At 41.9% G+C, this 26,402-nt stretch overlaps 1 protein-coding gene across 3 annotated transcripts in view; it reads right to left on the bottom strand.

Moving 5' to 3' along the window:
* prkdc (protein kinase, DNA-activated, catalytic subunit) overlaps positions 1-26,402 on the bottom strand; it is a 220,736-nt gene that overhangs the window by 140,248 nt on the left and 54,086 nt on the right. For all 3 annotated transcript variants that reach the window (XM_080194241.1, XM_080194242.1, XM_080194243.1), the window contains exons 26-36: positions 26,104-26,211; positions 25,018-25,244; positions 21,021-21,115; positions 16,141-16,240; positions 14,845-14,978; positions 13,910-14,164; positions 11,768-11,994; positions 10,138-10,346; positions 5,968-6,091; positions 1,999-2,157; positions 311-514 (exon numbers count right to left, since the gene is read on the bottom strand). In XM_080194241.1, the coding sequence (XP_080050367.1) occupies positions 311-514; positions 1,999-2,157; positions 5,968-6,091; positions 10,138-10,346; positions 11,768-11,994; positions 13,910-14,164; positions 14,845-14,978; positions 16,141-16,240; positions 21,021-21,115; positions 25,018-25,244; positions 26,104-26,211 (1,842 nt within the window). The remainder of the gene's footprint in view (positions 1-310; positions 515-1,998; positions 2,158-5,967; positions 6,092-10,137; positions 10,347-11,767; positions 11,995-13,909; positions 14,165-14,844; positions 14,979-16,140; positions 16,241-21,020; positions 21,116-25,017; positions 25,245-26,103; positions 26,212-26,402) is intronic.

Below are 26,402 nucleotides of genomic sequence, written 5' to 3'. Positions count from 1 at the left end.
TCATTTGTGGAAACAGGAGTCATCATGGTTTCAAATAAATCAATACTAATCAGAATAAACCTTATCCTATATTACAACAGTGACTGTACTTGAAAATATTTAATCAGTACTATGTATTGCAATATTATTTACTTAATACACTATGCATTACATCCTGACTATTACAAAACAGCATGCTCCGACCAACAGTTAGAAACACTGCAGGATAGGTTCTGTATACTGAAAAGGGGATGCCTTAATTGCCTCTCCACTGACAATTAACAATTTATCCAAAATAATATCTATATATTGTGATTTGAATAGTGCTTACCATTTTAGGGTTTTCGCTGGCTGATCCCATTAATTGGGTCACTGTAGAGTTAAGATTTCTAAGCAATTCACCATTAATTGTTTCCGGAAACAAATTGTAGAAGTATTCACCATGGGAAAAACTGATGAAATGTCTCTGAGATGCTCCTGACAGTGGCACAGAGAGCTCAATTGTGTTCAATAGCAAGGAGACTAGTTCCTCACACTACAGGGATCAAGAAACAGAGTATATTCAGGTGGTTTCAAGTTCATTTCCCAGCATTGTTGAAAAGTTCAGTCAGAAATCAAAGTCAAATCTAAACTGATCTTATATAACTTGCATTTACAGAATGCCTTTAACATAGAAAAGAATCCCAAAATGCATTAAAATTTGACATTCCAACACTTAATGATATTAGGGTTCGGCTAACATTAATTTTAAGGAGCGTCTTCAAGTAGAAAAGAAAGGTGGAGGGATTTAGGAATCCAGAATGAACATTATTAAATAAGTGTTGTCCAATTGCAGAATCACATCTAATGTTGGACACTATATTCTGAATTTTGCAAGCATGAGTTGGTTGCACATAATCAGCACACTGCCTGTTGCAAATAACCAAAGGGAAATGAACGTTCAAACTAAAAGAATGTGTCAATGCATTGCAATGGCTCCATTCACCACCTGGAAAGTGGAGGAAAACCCCATTTCATTCAGCTGTGGAGCACTGACTCAATTTTACATGTAGCAGGCAATTAAGTATCTGCGCTCAGGGTTCCCATTCCTTTCAGGGACAAGTTTCTGTTCCCAAGAGCTGTCAGCCAACTGGATGGCTGGCGGCTTGTCAGTCCCAGTATTATTACTGACAGCATTGGCTACAGCTGGGAATAGATAAGATAATTAGATTGTCAAAATAATCAAGGAAGCAAGTGCTGAATTGTGGTGTCAATATAAATAAATAAAACAAGTAATCATAACTCATGGTATTGTTGTAGACATCAATAAAATCAGAAAAGCATAAAACAACAAAAGGATTGCACAATTTTGATCATTTCAGCATACAAATGATTAAAATGCATCCTAAAATGCAGACTTCCTTAATTTACAGAAAGGAAATAAAAAAGGTCCATTGCAATCTGCATTTTCTATTAAAATCCATACATCATACATTTTCAGGTTGGGTTCATTAAATTCTCAGTCATTTACATACTATTTATGAGTCTTGAATAGGACAGGACTGGGCTGTCTAATAGAATGTTTTATATTTTGTTTGCGGAATGGTGTTTTTTGTCCTTAGTTCCATCATACATGTACTTTCATGTGCCTGTGGCAAGAGATAGTGGGGATGGGAGTCAAAAGCGTTTTCTAGCAAAGCTCAAACAGAGATATTCCCACTGTTCAAGTAGGAAAGTGAATCAGGTGGCAGCAGTGGCATAGATTGAAAAGGCCCAAGCTCCAAGCTTAGTAAGCTCAGGCTCGCCAGGGTGATTTAGCTAGGGTTCGGCAAGGAGAGCAAGATTCCATCCTGAGAGCTAACAGAGGATGCTATCAAAGAGGCAGCTTTGATGTTGTCTGAAGGGGTGGTCTCCATGGGTCAAGACACACCCAAGCTTGCAAGGAAGGCACCAGTGTATACCCAGTCATTTACACCCAAATGATGAATTGTCTAACCGCTGGTGGTAAAATATATTATTCATCACAACACATTCACTGACCTGCCCACCAAGGGAAAATGACAGCTCTAACAGTCCATCTGCCAACATCTTACTGCTGACATCTATTGATGGGAGTGACTTCCTCTCATCTCCAGGTGCAATTCCTTTGTAAACAGTGGATAAAAGCTTTGAATTCAGTGGCAGATCAATACTCCCAGTCTGTATTAAAAAAATAATGGTAGTATTTAGAACATTAATGATCAGACCAATATGTAAATGCTAAATTAACCAAATGATTCTCACAATCTGGAAATACACAAAATTTGGTCAATACACTTGGATGAGGTTAGCAAAATGAGCTATGTGAGAAACAACTTTCATCTATAACCACTGGGTTGCAAGGCTTTCGCCAAGTAAAATACTCATTTAGTGGCCCCAACCTCAAACACTCAGGTTGTAAATTTAGCCGATTATCTAAATATTTTCAATGCTGGTGGTAGCCATGTGGAGATGCTGGTGTTGGACTGGGGTGGGCACAGTAAGAATTCTCACAACACCAGGTTAAAGTCCAACAGATTTATTTGGTATCACAAGCTTTTGGAGCACTGACTTACCTGATGAAGGAGCAGCACTTCAAAAGCTCATGATCCAAAATAAACCTGTCAGACTAACCTTGTGTTGTGAAACTTCTTGCTGTTTTCAATGCACCACAGGTTAACTAGCACTTTTTTGGGATAGGATTCTGCATCCCAAAAACAGCTCAACCAAACAAGATATTTATTAATCTCCTGAGGTCGAAGAAGAGAATCTACTTTTTTTTTAAATGCATGTGTTCAACTGTCAGAATTTGTTTGGTTCTCATTTTTATTTCTTTCCATAGTTACTGAAAATTTGTTCCACTCTTTCCCAAGCATTCCCTCATTTGGAAAGTATAAAATTGCATTTCCATTGTTCTGAAACCATTTATCAGAGGGAGAAGTGCAAACTGCAGAGAGTCAATATTCAACATCCTTTTCTGCTAATGTCACTCGTATATCCTGTAAATTGGTAGCTCCTCCAAAAGTGAGTGGCGAGATGGACAAATGCACTCTTACGGCCGTTCTCATCAAGTTATTTGGAGTGCTTTTTCTTGGTTTATGATCTGCTGTGTAGCACAGTGAGAGGAATGGAAAGTAAATCAATGATTTTGAGAAAGGCTCTAGATTTGTTGAGTGCAAAAAGAGTCGATAATGTCTGGCAATAGCCTCAGCAAGAAGTCTGACGACACCAGGTTCAAGTCCAACCGATTTATTTGATAGTAAACTCAAGCTTGTGAGTTTACTATCAAATAAAATCGGTTGGACTTAAACCTGGTGTCGTCAGACTTCTTACTGTGTTTACCCCAGTCCAACGCCAGTATCTCCACATAATAGCCTCAGCAGCAATGGATTCAGGATGTAACAATCATAATTGACCAAAAGACCTTTTATCCTGAAAAATACATGTTTTACTCGTCTTTTTTCTGGTTTCAAAATGTTAATGTACCGCAGTTACATGCTTTTTGCTTGAAAGAGCAAACTGGCAATGAAAAGACAATAGGACAAAACACCCTTGGAACTTACCCAGAGATACACCACTTTTCCATAGGAACATAGGAATTAGGAGCAGAAATGGGCAAATTCAGCCCTTCGAGCCTGCTCCACCATTTAATCAGACTATGGCTGATCTCACCCTGGTCTCAAATCCACCTCTCCACCTTCTCCCCATATTTAAAATTAGAAATATGTCTATCTCCCTCCTGAAACCATTCTAACATTCAGACTCCACCATGCCATGGAGCAGCGAGTTCCACAAATTCACCACACTTTGCAAGTAGTTCCTCCTCATCTCAGTTTTAAACCTACCGCATCTCAACCTGTGACCTCTTGTTCCAGATTGCCCAATAAAAGGAAACATTTGGTCTATATTTACTTTATCAATCCCCTTTAAAATTTTATATACCTCGATCAGATCCCTTCTCATCTTTCTGAATGCCAGCAAGTCCAAACTATTTCGTTTCTCCTCATACGTCAACCACTTCATCCCCAGAGTCATAAGAACATAAGAAATAGGAGCAGGAGTAGGCCATCCAGCCCTTCGAGCCTGCCCCGCCATTCAATAAGATCATGGCTGATCTGTCGTGGCTCAGTTCCACTTTCCCGCCCTCTCCACATAACCCTTAATCCCCTCTCTTATCAAAAACCCATCAACCCGCGTCTTAAAAATATTTAGCGAGGCAGCCTCCACCACTTCAACGGGCAGAGAATTCCAGAGATTCACCACCCTTTGAGTGAAGAAGTTCCTCCTCAACTCCGTTCTAAACCACCCCCCTTTTATCTTGAGGCTGTGCCCCAGAGTCCTATTGTCTTTTTTGAGTGGGAAGAGTCTTTCCACCTCTATCCTATCCATCCCATTCATCATCTTATACGTCTCAATGAGATCTCCTCTCATTCTTCTAAACTCTAACGAGTACAAGCCCAGTTTATTCAGCCTCTCCTCATAGCTCAACCCCCTCAACTCCGGTATCAGCCTAGTAAACCTCCTCTGCACTCCCTCCAAGGCCAAAATATCTTTGAATCTTTGAGTCTTTGAATCCACAGAATCCCTACAGTGCAGAAGTCGGCCACTCGGCCCATCGGGCCTGCACCGACAACAATCCCACCAGGCCATATCCCCATAACTTCATGTATTTATCCTGCTAATCCCCCGGACACTAAATGGGCAATCTAGCACGGTCAAATCAATCTAACCAACAAATCTTTGGACTGTGGGAGGAAACCGGAGCACCCGGAAGAAACCCACGTAGATCCAAGGAGAATGTGCAAACTTCACACAGTCACCCAAGCCAGGAAGCGAATCCTGGCCCCTAGTACTGAGAGACAGCAGTACTAACCACTGTGCTGCCATGCTACCCACTCAATCTAGTTTCCAATTTTAACCTTTTGAAATCCAAACCCAATAAAAGTCTCATGCTCTTTTAACCATGTGGATCAGGCTCCAGAAACATCAACTGTTGCACTTAACCAGAGGCCTTGGTGGAGGGGCATCTGGCTTCCCCACAAGCCATTATTGCCAGATGAGGAGACAGGGGCAGAAAAACCCCAAAACGTACATGTTTTTCCTTTGCTTTTAAACTATCTTTGTTGGAACACAGGGAAGACCTCCTCTGCCCTGGGCTTCTCTCACCTATGATCAATTAGTCCTCACAACTGCTTAACAGACTGCTTTTCGGCCCCAGAGGTGCCATTTCCCCATCCTACCCAGTATTTTCCACTGGCATTGTATGACTGGCATATGATGAGGGAGTTCAAATCTCCCAGGTTTCATGCTATAGAAATCACAACAGTTTGCAACCTGCCTGGCCCCCGTCTGCATGACCCTTGCCGCACTCCCAATTAAATTCAGGCTTATTATCTCAGTTCTTTCTTGAGTTTGCCAGCCCATTTTCACAAGGTGATTTAAGAGTCAACTACATCACTGGGAGTCTGGAGCCACATGTAGGCCAGACTAAATAAGGATAGCATATTTCCTGCCCTCAGTGACATTACTGAACCAGGTCAGCGTTTATAACAATCATCAATGCTTTCATGATCACGATTAATGAGACAGCCTTTAGAATCCAGATTTACTGATTAAATTTAAATTCCAACTACTATAGTGGAATGGGAACCTTTGGCCCCAGGGCATTAGCCTGTGCCTCTGGATTGCTAGCCCAGTGACATTTACCATTACACCAACAGTTTGGCTCACAAAACTTATTTAGCCTTATTACACTGACATCAATCTCTAAAATGAAATCATGTTTTATGCAAGAACAGTGCTCATGATCCAAACACCAATTATCTTTTGGATGTGAAGTTGCCTTATGTGTAAAATGCCACCATTAGGTATTGGTTTAATAATAAATAAATTTGTTTCAATTGTCTGCAGCATACTTGAGAATTTGTTAAATAAAAGTAAATTGCTCAAAAATATGTGCAATTCACACTGCACTTGTAACATAAAAATTACCTGGCACATCAATACAGAGCTCAGAAGTCCAGCTTTGTGTAGTTGTTTGCATGCCAGAAGGATGGAGCTTAATTTGTCATGATCTGTCCGTTTGTATAGATCTATGCTGCACAGACCTTCAATGCTGCCACACACATTAAAACATAAATTAGAATACATGGAAATGCTGGAAATTTGAAATAATAGAAACAAAGTGTTAGAAATAGTCAATTAGCTCCTGAAAACAAAGATGGACTAACATTTTGTGTCAGCATCTTTATTAAAAGAAAGTTCTAATACAAGGTTCAAACTGAAATATTAATCAATTTTTCCGATGATAATGGAGCAACATTGTCTTTACACAAACCCAATCCCCATAAATCTCCCTAACCTACACATCTTGGGAAACTAACAGACAATCCACCTCCCCTCAACATCTTTGGACTGTGGGAGGAAACCCATGCTGACACAGAGACAATGTGCAAACTCCACAGAGAGAGTCATCCAAGACTGGAATCGAACTGGCACTGAGAGTGTGAGAAAGTTACAAGTCCCGGTAGTCGGCGGTGGTGGGATGGAGGTGGTGCAAGTGGGGAGGATGGGAAGGGAGATTGGTGAGTCAAGTAGATTGGATAGGAAAGCCAGCAGTAGAGAGTCAGGTAGAGAGGAAGCAAATTGGGATGGAAGTGGTGTTGGAGTGTCAAGAGAGGGAAGTGGGGAGTCAGGAGAAAACTATATGTCTGGGTGCTTTAGGAGGGAGGAGGTGACAGAGTCAGGCAGGGAGGAGGCAAGTGAGAGAGCTGGGTGAGTGGTTCAATTTGGAAGGCCAGGGAGAAGGTGAGTGAGAAGGTCAGGGGGGGTGGCATTGCATCAGGAGGGTTTGCAGTGAGTCAGCTGGTTTGGAGAGGGAGGTGATGACAGGAGAGCTGGGGGGGGGGGGCAGGGGGCGAGTTCAAGCTAGTGTAAAGAAGTGAGTGGAGGGCTTAGGAAGCAAGAGGTGAGTGGATTGTTGAGGAGAGATATGGCGAACAGAGGGTTGGGGAGAGAGAAAGCGACCAGAGGTGATGGTGGTGAGTTGTCTTCTATGGCTTGACCCACAATGCGTTAAGGGGAGGGGAATTACAGGATTTTGATCCAGTGATCGCAAAGGAATGGCGATAAGTTTCCAAGTCAGGACAGTGAGTGGCTTGGAGGAGAACTTGGAAGTGGTGGTATTCCCATGTATCTGCTGCCTTGTCCTTCCAGATGGAAGTGGTCATGGGTTTGGAAAGTGCTGTCTAAGGGTCTTTAGTGAATTGCTGCAGTGCATCTTGTATATAGTACATACTAAGCATCAGTGGTGGAGGGAATGGATTTTTGTAGATGTGGTACCATCAAGGGGCTGCATTGTCCTGGATGGTATCAAGCTTCTTGAGTGTTGCTGGAGTTGCACCCATCCAGGCAAGTGGAGAGTATTCCATCACAATCCTGACTTGTGTCTCGTAGATGGTGAATAGGCTTTGGGGAGTCAGGAGGTGAGTTATTCGCGACTGTATTCCTAGCCTCTGACCCGCTGTGGTTATGTGGTGAGTCCAGTTGAGTTTCTGGTCAATGGTAACCCCAAGGATATTGACAGTGGTGGTGAATGTTAAAGGACAGTGGTTAGAGTGTCTTTTACTGGTGATGGTCATCACCTGGCATTTGTGGGACGCGACTGTTACTTGTCAGCCCAAGCCTGGATACTATTCAGATCTCGTTGCATTTGAACATGGATTACTTCAGCATGAGGAGTTGCGAATGGTGCTAAACATTGCATAATCATAGGCAAACATCTCCACTTTTGACCTTATGACAAAGGGAAGGTCATTGATGAAACGACTGAAAGTGGTCCTGATGGACTCCTGTGGAGATGCCCTGAAGCTGAGACAACTGGCTGTCCACAACCACAACCATCTTCCTATGTACCAGGCATGACTCCAACCAGAGAGTTTGACCTCTGATATCTGTTGACTCCAGTTTTGCTAGGGCTCTTTGATGACACTCAGTCAAATCCAGCCTTGATGTCAAGGACTAGGGCTGACACTCCTCACCTCTGGAATTCAGCTCTTTCATCCCTGTTTGAACTAAGGCTGTAAGGTCAGGAGCCGAGTGACTCTGCCGAAACCCAAACTGGGCACCACTAAGCAGGTGTTGCCTAATAGCACAGTTGATGACTCCTTCCAATACTTTACTGATAATCGCCAAGTGGACTGATTGGCTAGATTGGATTTGTCCTGCTTCTTGTGTACAGGACATACACGGGCAGTTTTCCCAATTGTTGGGTAGATACCAGTGTTGTAACTGCACTGGAAGAGCTTGGCTAGGGGAGCAGCAAGTTCTGGAGCACAAGTCTTTAGTATTATTGCCACAGTGTTATCAGTGTCTACTGCCTGTGCAGTATCCAGTGTCTCCACCATTTCCTGTTATCACGTGGAGTGAATCAAATTGTCTGGAGACTGGCATCTGAGATGCTAGGGACCACCGGAGGTGGCCGAGATGGATCATCAACTCGGCACTTCTGGCTGAAGATTGCTGCGAATGTTTTAGCCTCACCTTTTGCACTAATTTGCTAGGCTCTTCCATCATTGAGGATGGGGATATTTGTGAAACCTCCTCCTCCAATGAGTTGTTTAATTGTCCACTGCCTTTCACAACTGGATGTGGCAGGACTGCAGAGACTAGATCTGATCTCTTGGTTGTGGGATCATTTCACTATCATTTGCTGTTTATGCCGTTTAGCATGCAAGTAGTCCTGTTTGGTAGCTTGACCAGGTTGACATCTCATTTTTAGGTATGCCTGGTGCTGCTCCTGGCTTGCTCTCCTGCACTCTCCATTGAACCAAGGTTAATCTCCAGGCTTGAAAGCAATGGTTGAGTTGAGGGAAGGGGGGTGGTATGCTGGGTTGAGGTTGCAAATTGTGTTGGTGTACAGTTCTGTGGCTGTTGATGGCTCAAGTGCCTCATGGATACCCAGTCTTGAGTTGCTAGATCTTTTTGAAGTCTGTCCCATTTAGAACAATGATAGTGTGCCAACAACATGAAGGAGACTATTCTCAATATGAAGGTGGGACTTCCTCTCCACAAGGACTATGCGGTGGTCGCTCTTACCAATACTGTCATGGACAGATGCATCTGCAACTGGCAGATTGGTAAGGATGAGGTCAGGTATGTTTTTTTACTCTTGTTGGTTCCTTCACCATGTACTGCAGACCCAGTCTAGCAGTTATATCCTTTAAGACCCAACCAGCTCAACCTGTCGTACCACTGCCGAGCCATTCTTGGTGGTGGACATTGAAATCCCCACCCAGAATGCATTTTGCCACCCTCAGGGCCTCCTCCAAGTGTTGTTCAACATAAATGAGTACTGATTCATCGGTACATGATAATCAGTAAGAGATTGCCTTGCTCATTTTTACCCTGAAGCCATGAGACTTCATGGGGTCCAGAGTCAATCTTAAGGATTCCCAGAGCATACAAAAGTAGTCAGGAGAAACTTTGATCACCAATAGAACCAAATTCATTCACAACTTTTGCATCCAATTTAACACCCTACTGATCTTCTGTTGCTGAAATGCTTATCCATCTCTTAACAGCTTCCAGACTCACCTACTCCAGCGCTCACTTAGCTAGCCTCCCATCTTCTCTTCTTCATTATCCTGAGCTCATATATCCCAAAGCCACATTGTGCTCAAATTGGCTTGCAAGTCACTAATGTCTCAAATTTGAAATTCTCAACCGTGTATTCAATTCCTTTTATGATCCCTCCCCTTCTATCTCCTTAACTTTCACCAGCTCGACAATCCTCTGAGAACTCTGCATTTGTCTTGGCCTTCCACACATTCTCCATTCTCTCTGTCCCACTTTTGGCAGCCATACCTTTAGCCTTCTAGAACTAAGGCTCTGGAATTCACACTCAAAGTCTCTCCACATTCCTTACCTTCTTTCAGGCTATTCTTGAAACCCATTTCTATGATCAGTATTTTCATCACCAACCTGCTACACCTTGACATTGATTTTAATCTTAATATGCTTTTCTGAAATATCTTCAGAGGTTTTTGCTATGCTAATGGAGGTATATAAATACCAGTTGTTATTTAGCACATTATGAATTTGTAAGCCAAGTTATAACAAGGATTTCATTTCATTATTAGTCCAACAGCATTCCCATTTTACCTCTGCAATGTAATTTTTTTTCTCATGCTGCTTTCTAAAGCATCACGATAAGGCGATCTGAGCACTGCTTTCAAAAGCCTCACATTGACATCTGGTAGACTTTTCATCACTTGTACGTCTGCCATGTTAAATCCAATATTCAGTGGATCAATCACCACTATTGCTACAAGCTCAAACAGGTTAGAATTTAATAAGTCTTTCTCAAGCACCTGAATGGAAAAGAAAAAAATCCAATAAAACTTCAAAGTAGTATTATTTCCACAACCAAAAATTAAAAAAAGTCAAACTATTCAATAGATCAATCTGGTTGCATTTATACATAAATGGCTGGAAATTGAATATCTTCACTTTGATGCATTTCCTTCATATTGTCTTTAATTTTCTGTCATATAGGGGAAACTGATAGATACAGTAAACAATTTGTTTATCAGCAGCTGACCACCACTTGCTCCAGCAGAATGAGAGATGAGCAATGAATGCTGGCCTTGGCAATGACCATCACATCCAAAGAACTTTTTTTTAAATAAAGGTGAAAGTCTTGATAGGCTAATTATCATAAAGGAGGTTGATTCCATTGTAAATATTCAAACAGGTTTCCCTATTCATTTGTATGAATTCAATATCTCAATAATGTAGTACAGCCTCAAATCAAACAATATCAGTAGAATATTCAAACAACAGGCAATTGGATAGCCTGATCGAATCTTCCAATTATACTAAGGGCCCTAATTTTCTTTTATACATTGTGCGCGTTCCAGGTTCAAATAGATAAAAATTCTACTGCTTTGCAGAAGTTACAACCATTCGGTGTAGTAAACATAATCAGTGTCAATCTAACTCACTCCATGATTATAGTCACGTTTAAGATGATGTTAGATAAGCACATGATGGAGGAGGAAATAATAGGAAACACTGATGGGGTTTGATGAAGATGTGAAGAAGGTTTGTGTGGAGCATAAACATAGGCACATACCTGTTGAATCGAATGGCATGTTTTTGCGCTGTGAACACGAGATAACTTTAAAATTAGTCCTATGTTACAACACTATTGTGCACCTGAACTCCACTGGACTACATGGATGAGGAGCATCCAAGTTTGTGCCATAAACCACAGTAGCAGTTTGCGCTCTTAGCCAAACTATCTCAAGTCCACTTAGCTTCCCACAGGAGAAGAAAGGGAAGAACAATAAAAGAAAGGATCATATTTGATTTCCTCCATATTTCTAAGTTGCTGATTATAGATGATACTGTGTTATAGATCTTTCTACAGGCAGGGTGGAGTACCAAACTCAGAAGGGGATAGATCAATAACATTCTCTAAAATTGAAATGGTGAGCTAGCATTGTGCTGCATCATAAGAGTGTTAAAATGCAGGGTCTGTAGCTTTAATCTCCCACGAGTTAACACAGTTGTGATGTATAGAGTTAAGATATCCACCTGTAAGCAACAAAACAAAGACTGGTGCAGCATTAGCTGGTGGTTCAAGGTTAACACTCATCGTTGGAGCAGAAAAGACTAAAAATTGGGCAAACAAAAAATGCTTCAGCTGCATTATTGAACAATAACTATATATCTCAATATGACTAAATGCAAGTACCCAGTAGCTTCTGCAAAGAAACTGAATTATTACCTTCCATAAATCCTGCTGGCAGTCCTCGAGGACCATGCTAACAAATTCCATAATACGGACTATAATCGTGCATTTACTGTAATTGTATTCTTCTCTCTCTCTCGGGCTAAAAAGTATGCCCTTGATCCCATAAGCAAAGCACTTCTCTGCAGCTGTGATGTCATGCATTGCAAGATTTTTCAAAAAGAAATGCAGGGCTTTCATGAAGCCAGATTTCTGATAAGTTCCTGCAAATGGCCAAAGAAAACATCTGTGAGATGCTTTGCATCATTAGAACGAATTTTCAATCACAGACCAAAATGTGCACTGGACAGTGTTTTGCATTGATCCTTGAATTATAACTTTACTGGTTAAACATGTTTAACAAGAATCATGCTACAATGTTATTATGGAAGCAAGTTAAGAATAAAGGCAATACTAATAGGATAACACTGGCTTATGAAAGACAGGACAGCCCTAGTATTTACGAGAACTCTGAAGTACTAGAGACCATTGCGGATATGTATTTATGTTCAACATTGCTATATCTGATTTTTGAACTGTAATAAAATCATTTCAAATCATAATTTCCCTTCCAGTTCATGGAATTTCTTTTACTGTCTTTATCCCTACACTGGTATGAATGTCCTCTTCTAGCTCCATCACTATGCTGGCTCATTGTAATTCTCCATGCCGACAGAATCTTTGACACGATTGAGCATGCTGTTTTCTTTCCAAGGCTCTCCTCTGCTGTCTAAGCGAATTGGATTCCCCTTGCAAGATTCCAATCTTACCATGCAGTCTTAAGATATTCTCTGTAATTTCTGTCCCTCTGCCCCACACCAAATTTCTGGAGCCCTTCAAGAAATTTTCACTAACTTCTATCTCTACCCTCGGTGACATCTTTGAACAACACATCAGATTCCAAATGCACTCTCTCAACTCCTTCACTGCCCGATTTCAGATTGTTTGCCTGACATCCAATCCTAGATAAGCCACAATTTCTTCCAAATTAAGCAATAGGTAAACACAAAGTCATTGCTGTCAGCCTCCACTGCATTCTCCATTCCCTCATCAGAGATTTCATCTCCTCCATGGTGACTGTCATAGGCTAAATCAGGCTGTTCATAATCTGCGTCCCATTTGACCCTGATCTAAGCTCCCAACCCTATATGCTCTCTCAATAAAGGGCATTTCCTTAATGACACTCATCTGTGCCCCTGCATCAATCCATCTGCCACTAAAACTTTCATCCAGGTTTTTGTAACCTTCAACCTTAGCTAACCCAATTCTCTCTCACTCACTTCCACAAAATTAAGTTCATCTAAGACTCTCCTGCCGAATCCCAACTTAAGAGGTGCCACTCACCTCTGTGCTGTACACTGTCTCATGGCCCAATGCCTCAAATTTTAAATTCTCAAGCTCATCCTCAGATTTTTCCATGTCATGTTCCCTATTTCTATAACCTGCCCCTATCCTACAACCCTCCAACACTGGTCCTTTATGCACCCCCACATCCTTTGCTCCATCATAGGTAGCTGTACCTTTCAATAGCTAGCCCTGAGTTAGAATTTCCTTTTTTTTTTGAAGGGTGGCACAGTGGCTGGCATTGCTGCCTCACAGTACCAAAGACCCAGGTTCCATTCCGGCATTGGGTGACAGCGTGGAGTTTGCACATTCTTCCCGTCTCTGCATGGGTTTCTTCTGGGTGCGCCACAGTCCAAAGATGTACAAGATAGATGGATTGCCATACTAAATTGCCCCTTAGTGTCCAAAGATGTGCAGGTTTGGTTGGGGTTGGGGGGGCTTCACTGGCACTTTCAATCAAATGTTACTGCTGCTCTGGAGATCAGTGCTGTTGTTGCAGTAGGAAATTATTGATCATGCATTAGTTTTTTCCTGAGGGGCAAGCTGGATACTACAGCAGGACAGTTTAGACACATTCCATGATTAAAAACTAGTTGTGAATTTTCCTGGATTCAACAGAATTAATGCAGAAAGACAGATTGTGCTGGAAAAACATAGCTAATTCAATAAGAGAGACGTGAGATAGATAAAAATTTCAGATGCAGGCCTTCATTTGGATGAGCACAAGAGATATATACTAATTGTTCATTGGAGCGAGTTACAAACTAACAATACAAAACACAAATGCAAACTCACCCAGGAGTTCATTGGGTTTGATCAAATGCAGTCCTATGAATGTATTGTAACAATCTAGAGCTGCCAGTAACATATCCATCCACTGCAAGGCAGTTCTTACACTGAAGGGCTCTTGCAGATCATTAAGTGTGGGATGAAAAATGATTCCTGAACATCTGTCAAGGTCATTACCAGCTCCCTCAAACTTATTAACCAGAAATGAAACACCATTTTCTTTTATAATTTCATCCAACCAAGATGATGGTGTTTTGTTTCCTAAAAGCAAATACACAGGCAGCAGTTACAATGATTGGTTATTTGTTCTTAAAAGTCATATACCAATTTGAAGCAATTATGGAAAACCTGACTACACAATGATACTGAGGTGTCAATGAACAACGTCACTGCTAATCTACTACATGTTTGATATCCCCACCATATTGATGTAGCATCAGCTGCATTGTTTTGGGTAATGACAAGTAGGAGCTAAACATCTGAAATAGAAAGTTGGAAGAAGTGAGAACATTCTTAATACTTCATAGCACTCAGTTCAAACTGACATCAGCAAATCATGCCTGCAGGTTACCAGCCTACCATCTCAGCTATGATTCGTGCACATGCCAATGAGGTCAGTGAAATCTGAGGAAAAGAGAAATTTGTTTACCTCAAGTTTATTTTTACAAGTAACAGAAAACCTTAAAAGATCTTTCAGTTGAATTAATCAATCCTGGAAGACCCTGAAACTAAATGAGCTACAATAAAGAAACCACAGTTAAGAGGGAAAGATGCTGTATTTAGTAAATAAATGGGGTATTTATTTACTAAATACAGCATTTTTGTTATCAATATGCAACCTAAATATTTTATCCTATTTTTCTAAAAAGATTAGAAATAAAGAAATTAATGACATGTTTATCACAAATGAATGTTGGCTTTCACAAAAATGAAAAACACACCTGGCAAAAGCGGAACTAACTCATAAAAGAGTTCCATGCATTTGTGCCGACACTCTGTTTGGGGTCGTCCACATTGAGACAACAGCCACATGACAACGTCTGTTAAACATAACTTCTGATCACAGGAAAATCCCCTGTGGAAACCAAATGTGAAACATATAAATAACAATGTCTTTTTTTATACACAATTCCATGATTTTTATGTAGAACCACCTGTCACAATCCTGACACAGATATCCAGAGACACCAATTGTACAAAATGAATGACATGAGCAATTTGTGCTTCTAGGTTAATTTAGTCATGGGATTTAGGAATTTGCAAAGAAAGCTCTTTTCATACCATCAACAATTTTTTCTCTTCTCATGGGCGCTGCTTTGTATTTTATTCTTTTGTCTTATGCACAGTTTTACAAATGAGTAAATATTAAGATGGCCTGCTATAATGTTATTATCTTCTTGAACTGGTGACTGGAAATACTTGGTGTGCGAATTTCTAACTCAATTTCATCTCTCTTCCTATGAGCAAGTGCCAAATTTACCACTGTATATTGTGGAGTATTGCGATCTGCAAGTCAACATCACTCAATAACACCATACTAAATGCCAATATAACAATGCATTTTCACATACACAATTTCAAATTAAGAACAGTTTCTACTATAATATGTACAATGTGGAATTTTCAGTAGGTTCAATGACTTGTCTAAATAAGATGATCAATTTACGTGTTAAACTGATATACCATTTTAAAGTGTGGAAGCATGACCTTTAGTAATTGTTAAAAAGATTGTTCAAACTCATTTTTTACTTATAGCCAATAGAGAGCTTAATCTCTTTATTCTGGGGATGACATTAAACTTTGGTTTCAGAGTTGGCTGTGTTATTTTTCCCACTATTTAAAAGCGGTCAGACGAGCTTTCTTGGTAACATAGCAAGTTCGTTCAGTATGTAGATAGGTTGTTCAGACCCAAAAGGTTGCTTGAGTTGAGGCTATAGTGGGGCTTAATATATCTGATCTTTGTGCTTTTAGGTTTAGGGAAAGAGGGTGGGGTTAGGGTAGAATAAAATGGTAAGGTTCATAATCCTGATAACCCTTCTGGAAAAATGGATGAAAAATGCAAGTAAAATGGGTTTTATGATGTGGCCTGTTCAAATATTTTGCTGAAATTCACTGTCAAGATCGACACAACAGTGAATGGACCTATCATATATTAAGTTGATCTTTCTCTACACCCTACCTGTAACAGCAACACTTTTTGGCAAAAGGCACAATGTCATAGTAAGCTATACACAAACCTGGGTACACGCCTTTTGACAGGTTTATTTAAAGCATGAGCTTTTTGTTTGATAATCCGCTTCAAATGATCAATAGTATCACAGCATTGTTGAATTGTACCTAGAGAGGAAAATTATAATTTGCTTAGATTAAGAACAAATAGAACAATCCTCAACAATTTGAATCCAAAGGTTTTAATTCTGTTAAAATGAAATTATGCAATTCTTCTAATTAACAGAAGAGGCATTCAAGTTGTATTCAAAATTTAAAATTTATTTAAAGCATTTATTTATTGTATTTACTGCTTTAAGAATTCTGAGGGAGTGGTTAGCAGGCAGTTGTGGGCCATCAGATTTAAATCAGCGCCAGGTTTAAAAGGAGGCCTGGTGTAGACAGCGGGCAGCGTCTGAGCGGGCAGCGGAGTGAGAGGGAAGCAGAGTGAGCTACTAGGGCTTAATATCAAAAAGGGCTTGAAGGGAAAAAGGCCAGGTGAGTTCGTTTGAAAAACAAAAAAACAAAAAAAATTTTTTCAAAACTACTACAGTAAATAATGGAGGGGCATGTGATGTGTGGTTTCTGTATGATGTGGGAACTGGTGGACCCTAGGGTTCATCCCAGTGACCATGTCTGCAGTAAGTGCAGGTTGCTGGAGGAGCTCCAGCTCAGGGTAAATGAGCTGGCCTCTGAGCTACAGACACTGAGGCTCATCAAGGGGAGAGAGGGTGCCATTGTCAATGGGGTGCAAGTGACATCCACCCCCCCTAGACTGGCTAACTCTAAGGGTCAGGGACAAGAGGGGGCTACTGGGAAGAGGAAGGGGGGTGAGGAGCGGAGGCCTCAGCCTCTTAATCTGCATAACAGGTTTGAGGTTCTTGCTTCCAAGTTGGACGAGAACGAGGCAGGTGAGGTTGGTGAGCAAGCTGCACACGGTACAGTGCTGCAGCAGGACATAGGCAAAGAGAAAAGGAAAAGGAACGTAGTAGTTATTGGGGATAGTGGGGTGAAGGGTATTGACACTGTCCTTTGTCACAATGACAAAGTGCACAGAAGGGTGTGTTGTCTGCCTGGTGCTAGGGTACGGGATGTCGCAGCTGGGCTGCGGAGGAACCTGGAGTGGGAGGGTGAGAATCCGGTCGTTGTGGTACATGTGGGTGCCGGTGACGTAAGCAAAATGCAGACTGAGGATCTGGGGAGGGAGTATGAAAAGCTTGGAATGGAATTAAAAAGTAGAACCGACAAGGTGGTTATCTCTGGGCTACTGCCTGAACCGTGTGCAGATGGGCATAGGGTTGACAGGATTAAGGGAGTGAATGGGTGGCTCAGGGATTGGTGTGGGAGGAATGGGTTTGAATTTATGGGGCATTGGCACCAGTATTGGGGTAGGTGGGACCTGTTCGGGCGGGATGGGGTTGGTCTGAATCGTGCTGGGACCAGAGTGCTGGCGAATCGAGTAAAGAGGACTGTAGACAGGGCTTTAAACTAATTATGGGGGGGGGGAGGGTGTGAGGGTAGGTGACCTTACGAGGTCTAAAGTTAAAGGAGAGTGTACATGTAAGGGAAGAGGCCGAGGATGTCCCAATAATAGAGGGAGTAAGGGGCGTGAGTATAGTTGGTGGCGTTGCGGCAAATAGGGTCCAGGTGAAGGCTGGGATGAAAGCGCTTTATCTGAATGCACGAAGCATTCGGAATAAAGTGGATGAGCTGATGGCGCAGATCGACACAAATGGATACGATCTGGTGGCCATTACAGAGACGTGGCTGCGGGGTGACAGGGACTGGGAGCTGAATGTACAGGGCTATCAAGTGTTTAGGAAGGATAGACAGGAGGGAAAAGGGGGGGGCGTAGCTCTGTTGATTAAGGATAGCATCACGGTGGTAGCAAGGGATGATATTGGAGCCAAGGAGCAGAGGGTGGAATCGTTGTGGGTGGAGATTAGGAACAGCAAAGGGAGGAAGACGCTGGTGGGTGTCGTCTATAGGCCCCCGAATAATGATCTGGAGATGGGGCGGGCTGTTAACGCGCAAATAAGTGCGGCGTGCAGGAATGGGACGGCCGTAGTTATGGGGGATTTCAATCTGCATATTGATTGGTCGACCCATGTTGGACGTGGGGGGCTCGAGGAAGAGTTCTTGGAATGCTGCCGGGATAGTTTCCTCGAACAGGGTGTGTTGGAGCCGACGAGGGAACGAGCTATCTTGGATCTGGTGCTATGTAATGAAGCGGGTAGAATTAGGGACCTTGTGGTGAAGGATCCTCTTGGGGAGAGTGATCATTGTATGGTGGAGTTTCTGGTGCAGATGGAGGAGGAGAAAGTGGGTTCCCGGACACGCGTCCTTTGTTTGAATAGAGGGAAATACGGTAGGATGAGAGAAGAATTGGCGAATGTGGACTGGGAGAGCGCGTTGGAGGGAGGGTCTGTTAAGGAGCAGTGGAGGATCTTTAAGGAGATCTTTCTTGGTGCTCAACGGAAATTTATTCCAATGGTCAAAAAGGATAGTAGGAGGAGAGGTAATAAGCCGTGGATAACGAAGGAGGTGAAGGAAAGTGTTAAACTAAAAGCGGAGGAATTTAGAGTAGCTAAGAGTAGTGGGCGAGAAGAGGATTGGGAGAGGTTTAAATGTCAACAAAGATTAACAAAGAAGTTGATAAAGAAGGGTAGGAGAAACTATGAAGCTGGGCTAGCGCTTAATATAAAAAAGGATAGCAAGAGTTTTTATAAATATATAAAAAGAAAGAGGCTGGCTAGGGTGAATGTTGGTCCCTTAGAGGATGAGAAAGGGGACCTAGTGGTAGGGGATGGGGATATGGCTAAGGTATTGAATAACTTTTTTGTTTCTGTCTTCACGGAGGAGGACGTGAATAATTTGCCGGGTGTTAGCGATAGAAAGGTGGTAGGACTGGAGGGTCTTAATGACATTACTGTTACTAGAAAGGTGGTGCTCGACAGACTGGAGGGGCTGATTGTGGACAAGTCCCCAGGACCGGATGGAATGCATCCGAGGGTTCTGAAAGAAATGGCCGGGGTGATAGTGGATGCCTTGGTGGTTATTTTCCAAACATCGCTGGATTCCGGGGAAGTGCCGGATGATTGGAAAACGGCTAATGTTACGCCGTTGTTTAAGAAGGGTGCCAGGCAAAAGGCGGGGAATTATAGGCCGGTTAGTTTAACGTCTGTGGTAGGTAAAATGTTAGAATCTGTCATTAAGGAGGAAATTGCGAGGCATCTTGAAGGGAATTGCTTGATAGAACAGATGCAGCACAGTTTCATTAAAGGGAAGTCGTGTCTGACAAATTTACTGGAGTTCTATGAGGATGTGTCTAGGGCGGTGGATAGAGGAGAGCCGGTGGATGTGGTCTTTCTAGATTTTCAGAAAGCGTTTGACAAAGTGCCTCACAAGAGGTTATTGCAGAAGGTCGAGGGACATGGAGTTGGGGGTAGGGTGTTAGCGTGGATAGAGGATTGGTTGTCAAATAGGAGGCAGAGAGTGGGGGTCAACGGGTGCTATTCGGATTGGCGGATGGTGACTAGTGGAGTGCCCCAGGGGTCGGTGCTGGGGCCTCAGCTTTTTACCATTTATATAGATGATCTGGAGGAGGGAACCGAGTGTCGAAATTTGCTGATGACACCAAGATTGGGGAAACGGCAAATTGTGCGGAGGGTGTGGAGAGTCTGCAGAAGGATCTAGATAGGCTGGGCGAATGGGCCAGGAAATGGCAAATGGAATTTAATGTTGGCAAGTGTGAGGTGGTCCACTTTGGTAGGAAAAATGGTAGGAAGGACTATTACTTACGAGGCGAAAAACTGCAGCAGGCGACGGTGCAGAGGGACCTCAGGGTCCTTGTGCATGAGTCGCAAAAACCCAGCTTGCAGGTGCAGCAGGTGGTCAGGAAGGCGAATGGGATGCTGGCCTTCATAGCGAAGGGGATTGAATATAAAAGTAGGGAGGTCTTGCTGCAGCTGTATAGGGCATTGGTGAGGCCGCAACTGGAGTACTGTGTGCATTTTTGGGCGCCGCACCTGCGCAAAGATATTTTGGCCTTGGAGGGAGTGCAGAGGAGGTTTACTAGGCTGATACCGGAGTTGAGGGGGTTGAGCTATGAGGAGAGGCTGAATAAACTGGGCTTGTACTCGTTAGAGTTTAGAAGAATGAGAGGAGATCTCATTGAGACGTATAAGATGATGAATGGGATGGATAGGATAGAGGTGGAAAGACTCTTCCCGCTCAAAAAAGACAGTAGGACTAGGGGGCACAGCCTCAAGATAAAAGGGGGGGCGGTTTAGAACGGAGTTGAGGAGGAACTTCTTCACTCAAAGGGTGGTGAATCTCTGGAATTCTCTGCCCGTTGAAGTGGTGGAGGCTGCCTCGCTAAATATTTTTAAGACGCGGGTTGATGGGTTTTTGATAAGAGAGGGGATTAAGGGTTATGGGGAGAGGGCGGGAAAGTGGAACTGAGCAGCGACAGATCAGCCATGATCTTATTGAATGGTGGGGCAGGCTCGAAGGGCTGGATGGCCTACTCCTGCTCCTATTTCTTATGTTCTTATGTTCTTAAAATAAAACAATACAACAAAACGCTTCAACTTATATAGATAAATAAAATGCAAAATAGTTTAGATGAAATGCACTGATGTCTTACAGATAATCTAATGGGACAGATGCACAATTCTAGGGATATCATGTTCAATGGGCTAACATCACTTAAATTATTGGACAGGTGACAAATTCGTATTCATAGAGTAATAGATGAATAGATAAATAGGCAGGTGCTGTAAGTACATAAATCCATTTTCTTCCAGAAGAAGGGCAGCAAGGTTAAAATAAGACAAGTCTTTGAAACGATGATACTTTAGCATAGTTGCAAATCAATAAATTATGGTCGATATGACAAAGAACTTACCCAATGATTTATCATCGGAATGTGCTAGAGCAAGGCTTTCCAGATAAACAACCAATACTTCAAACACAAACTGCTCAACCAAAGCATTTTCTTCCCTGTAAAGGAAACAAGTAGCACATCCTATGATTGCCAACTAAAATAAATCTGAGCATGCTCACACATCAGTGCACCAGATGGCTCAATTTAGGTACATGATGTACTTCACTCTGAAAAATTAATTTGCCTGTTCAATGCTAAATAAACAATTCTTTCTACTAATCTATGCATCAGATACAAATGCCTGGCTATCTACTACAACTCGCACATATAGACCATCTTTGGGAGGAGGAGGAGAAAACAAGCAATATAAAGAACGGAAACAGACGTATAATAGTGAGAAAGATGGGAGGATGACCAAGAGATTGATTAAAAAGTGGAGCTTCAGAGAGTTTTTCAAGAGAGATTGACAAATTTAAACAAAAATCTAAGAGAGTAGGGACATGGCAACTGAATGGCCAATGACAGCACAGGGGGGGAAATGGGATGCAAAAAGACAAGAGTTGAAGAATTCTGGAGTGTTACTTTGGGCTACAGTAGAGTGCTTAAGTTGGAGTTTGGTGACTGAGGGAGTTCAGTGAGGAGGAAGCAAAGTGTCCTTTCCTTGGAAAGGTGAGTGGCCTTTCTGGGCACCAACAGCAGCTCTCAGAGGTGATATCGCAGTTCAGAAAGTGACAGTCCCATTTGGTAAGAGATACCTACAGTTTATTTTCTTACAATTTTTACTAGTCTTTGATTTCAATTCTACAACTACCTGCAAATCTGGTAGTTGACATGGTTTTAGAAAAGGCAAGGCAGTCAATCTAATCATCTCGTAAGGATCTGGCCCAATTTTGTGCCTCAGCGTGATACAAATCGGTGGCCAGTAGAGGACTGAGCACATGCACAATGGCCACAGAGGCCTACTGCCTATCTGTAGCACACGTCTGATAAAAATGACCATCCAGTTAGCACTTTCAAGGGGGTAAAATCCACGTTTTCTCCTATAGAACCACACAGGCCTTACAGTGCAGAAGGCAGCCATTCAACCCATTCAGTCCACACTGACTGTCCGCAAGAGCTAATCCACCTAACATCTTTCGACACTAAAGGGATAATTTAGCGTGGCCAATCCACCTAACCTGCACATCTTTGACTTGTGGGAAGAAATCGGGGCATCCAGAAGAAGCCCACATAGATGTGGGGAGAACGTGCAAACTCCATGCAGACCATCACCCACACCAGAATCAAAAGCAGGTCCTTGGTGCCAAGAGGCATCGTTGATAAACACTGTGCTGCTCCAGTTTAAATGTTAGCTAGAGATCAGCTGGAGGCATCTTGGGGTTTTGATTCCTTTTATTTCACTGATTATATGTGTTACAGTTGAGCACAGAGCAAGACAGTGTCTTCCATTTTAACCACTGGCCTCCTGTTGAACTTTCTAGACTTTTTGGGAGACCTGCAGCTTCCCTGCTCCATCTTTGTAACCGTGCAAGTTTATTTCCTTAAAGTGCCCATGCAATTTCCTTTTGAAGTCATTGATTGTTATTTCTCATGTTCGCCTGCATCTTGCTTAAGACCTTAAATCTGTGTCCCCTAGTGTGTGCCCATCAGCTAATAGGAACAGTTTTTCTTTGTCAACTTAGTCTAATCTTGCCATAATCTTGTACGTCTCTCTGAAATCTCCTGTTTAGAATCATAGAAACCCTACAGTAGAGAGAGAGGCCATTTGGCCCATCGAGTCTGCACCAACCACAAGCCCATCCAGGCCCTACCCCCAGATCCCTACATATTTTACCAACTAATCCCTCGAACCTACACATCTCAGGACACTAAGGAGCAATTTAAGCATAGCCAATCAATCTAACCCACGCATTTTTGGACTGTGGGAGGAAATCAGAGCACCTGAGGAAATGCATGCAGACATGAGGAGAACGTGCAAACTCCACACCAACAATCTCCCAGGCTGGGAATCGAACCCAGGCCCCTGGAGCTGTGAAGCAGCAGTACTAACCACTGTGCGACTGTGCTGCCCTCTTAATTTCCTTGCCTTAGAGGAGAACAACTCCAGCTTTTCCCAACCTATACTTGTAAGTAAAATCCCCATCCCAGGAACCATTCTGGCATCACAGAAGGAGGCCATGTTGTACATTGTGCCTGCACCAGCTTGCCAAACAAGCATTGTGACTTAGTGCCATTCCCCTGCCTTTTCCCCATATCCCACATATTGCTTCTATTCAAATAATCATCTAATGCCCTCGCGAATACCTAGGTTGAACCTGCCGCACTTTCAGGCAATACGTTCCAGACCCATACCACTCGTTACGTGAAAAAGTATTTTCTCACCATACGTGCTGCTTTTCCAAATCTCTTTAAATCTGTGCCCTCTTGTTGTTGATTCTTTTACAAGCGGGAAGAGTTTCTCCCTACCTACTTTTGTCCAGTCCCCTCATGACTTTTAACATTTATTTCCTCCAAGCCTCCTCCTTTCCAAGGAAAACAGTCCCAACCTCTCCAATCTATTCTCATTACTGAAATTTCTCATCCCTGGAATTATTCTTGTAAACCTCCTCTGTACTTTCTCCAATGCATTCACATCATTCCTATGGTGTGCCTGAAGTTTAACTAGCGTCTTGTACAAATTCAGCCTAATATCTTATATTCCATTCCCCTATTAATAAAGCCCAACATACCATGTTTTAGTTGCTGTTCTCTCCACCTATCTTGCCAACTTCAATGATCTGTTCACATATACAGTAGGTCCCTTTGCTTCAGCACTCCTTTAAGAATTCTTTCCCTTATTTGGTCTTGTCTCTCCACATTCTTCCTTCCAAAATGCGTCACTTCAAATGCAACTTCTCTGAATTAAGGTTCATTTGGCACCAACTGTTTACCAACTTATCCATGTCCTTTTGAAGTTCTATACTGTTATCTTCACAGTTGACAATACTTCCAAGTTTGTGTCATCCACATCAAGATCATTAACATACATCAGGAAAAGCAAGGATCCCAATACAAACCCATGGGGAAGACCACTACTAGTCTCCCTCCAGAGCAAAAAATATCCTTTGACCATTAATCTCTGCTTCCTACGATTCAGCCAATTTTGTAACCATGACATTACTTTTATTCCATAAGCTATAACTTTTCTCAAGTCTGTTGTGTGGCACTGTCAAATGCCTTCTAAAAATCCACGTGCACCACATCAACAACTTCCTCAAAAGCCTCCAGCAGGTTAGTTAAACACAATTTTCCCTTTAGAAATCCACACTGGCTCTTCCTCATCAACCCATAGCTTTCCACCTGACTACTTATTCCATCTCCACTACACCTTCTGAAGCATCTTCACAACTTTCCCAGAGTATGATGACCAGAATTGGATGCAATACTTTAGCTGGGGCCTAACCAAGACTATATAAAGATTCAATGTAAATCCCTTGCTTTTGCACTCAGTGCCAATATTTATGAAACCCAAGAGCTTACGTCCTTTGTTATCATTTTCTCAATGTCCTGCCACCTTCAAAGATTAATACAAATGCATCCCTAGGTCCCATACACAATTTGGAATGGCACCATTAAATCTATATGGCCTTCCTCTATCCTTTCTGTCAAAATGCATCACCTCACACTTCAATGGTTGGAGTACACGTGATGTATAAGCTGCCTTGTATTTTAGCACTTTGAAATTAACTTTGTAGACTAAATAATCAAACATTTCTTACAAACATTTTTCTATAAAATAGTGCAAGATAAATAACTAAGATATAAAACAATGAGTGTTCAGGATTTACAGCTAAAATAGATTGATACAAACTCCAAACAATTTGATTTTGAAGAATATTTAAGAAACTTTAAGCAAAGTGATTTTCAGTGCCAGTCATTGAACATTCACAAACTTATCTTACACGAAATGTTCAACCCTGCTTCAAGGTTCAATACATTGTTCAGGATTTGATGTTAGTCCGGCTATGAAGTGACCTACCTGAATTCTCTGTATAAGCTGTTGAAGGCAAGGGCTGCCCCCAGTCGTTTAAACGTATTGGGATGAAGAGCAAGGCTATACAATCTCTTGAAAAGTGATTTTGTATTTACTGGACTCTTCTGCTGTTGTTCTGGAGTTGTCTGCTTAATGGACCACTTGAGAAACTCTTGAACACAATTCCCACAGAAATCTCTCAAAGTACTGTCCACTGGATCCACAATGCCATCCTGATAAAATTAGATATCTGTTTTCAGCATGTATATAGTAATCTGTATCAGGACAGAAAGCACTGTCCAGTAAATGGAATACACAATTCCCCAATCATTAGGTGAGGTGTACATCAACTTGAATACTAGTTTAGTTGTTTCCCACTCATCAGCATCAAGATCACCTTTGTCAACTTGATTCAGCACGGACCATAAACATCTATAAAATGATTATCCAATTCTCAGTTATCTATCCATCGAACCCCACATTTACCATGGCTAATTCACCCACCTTTGGATACTATAGGGTAATATAGCAAGGCTGATCCATCTAATCTATGCAACTTTGAACTGTGGGAGGAAACTGGAGCACCCAATGGAAACAAAAGCAGACATAGGGAGAACACACAAACTCCTTATAGCAATGTCACCCAAGGCCAGAATCAAACTTGGGTCCCTGGCGCTGAGACAGCAGTGCCAACCGCTGTGCCACCAGAAAGAAATTATCAATTGCCAGAATTTTAAAAAGTAATAAGTTAATCTGGATATTTGTGTCACTATCTCAAGTCTTTGGGAAATAAACATTTCACAAAAGTACCAGGAATATTTAAATACAGAAAGCCAGAAAGGAAAACTGTAAATGAGAGAAACTTAAAATAAATATCTGAAATTTTTAAATATTTATGAGTTGCCTGATTCATTTCTAGTTATATATTTTCTTTGAACTTGGCTGTTTACAAAGACGTTGGTCTCCTTGTTTTTAAGCATGGAAACTTCAATCTCATGTGGCTTTAAGCAGATGCTTACAATCACTGTTTACCAGGAATTAAAGTTTATTTTAAGTGTTCAAACACAAAGAGCACAAGAGAATAATTGTTACCAGAACAGCTTCCAAAAGTGCCACAGTATCCCGACTTTCAAATTTCCTGTTGTTAGTGAACCAATGGATAAGCTGCATAACAAGCGGTTCAAACAACTGATTTGTTACCTATATATAGTTTAAAAAGAACATAAAAACAAGTTGTTATATTACGGTTCAACTGCCACATAAACCAAGCATGGTGTGGACCTGTCACCCATCGCTGGAATCGAACCCAGGTCCCTGGTGCTGAGACAGCAGTGCTAACCACTGTGGCATCAGAAGGAAATTATTACTTGCCAGAATTTTAAAAAGTAATA

Source organism: Carcharhinus amblyrhynchos, chromosome 8 (assembly GCF_965287045.1).
Source record: "Carcharhinus amblyrhynchos chromosome 8, sCarAmb.v2.hapA, whole genome shotgun sequence".
Classification (NCBI taxonomy): domain Eukaryota; kingdom Metazoa; phylum Chordata; class Chondrichthyes; order Carcharhiniformes; family Carcharhinidae; genus Carcharhinus; species Carcharhinus amblyrhynchos.
Note: the sequence above shows the minus strand (reverse complement) of the source record. Positions and strands in the feature narration are given on the sequence as shown.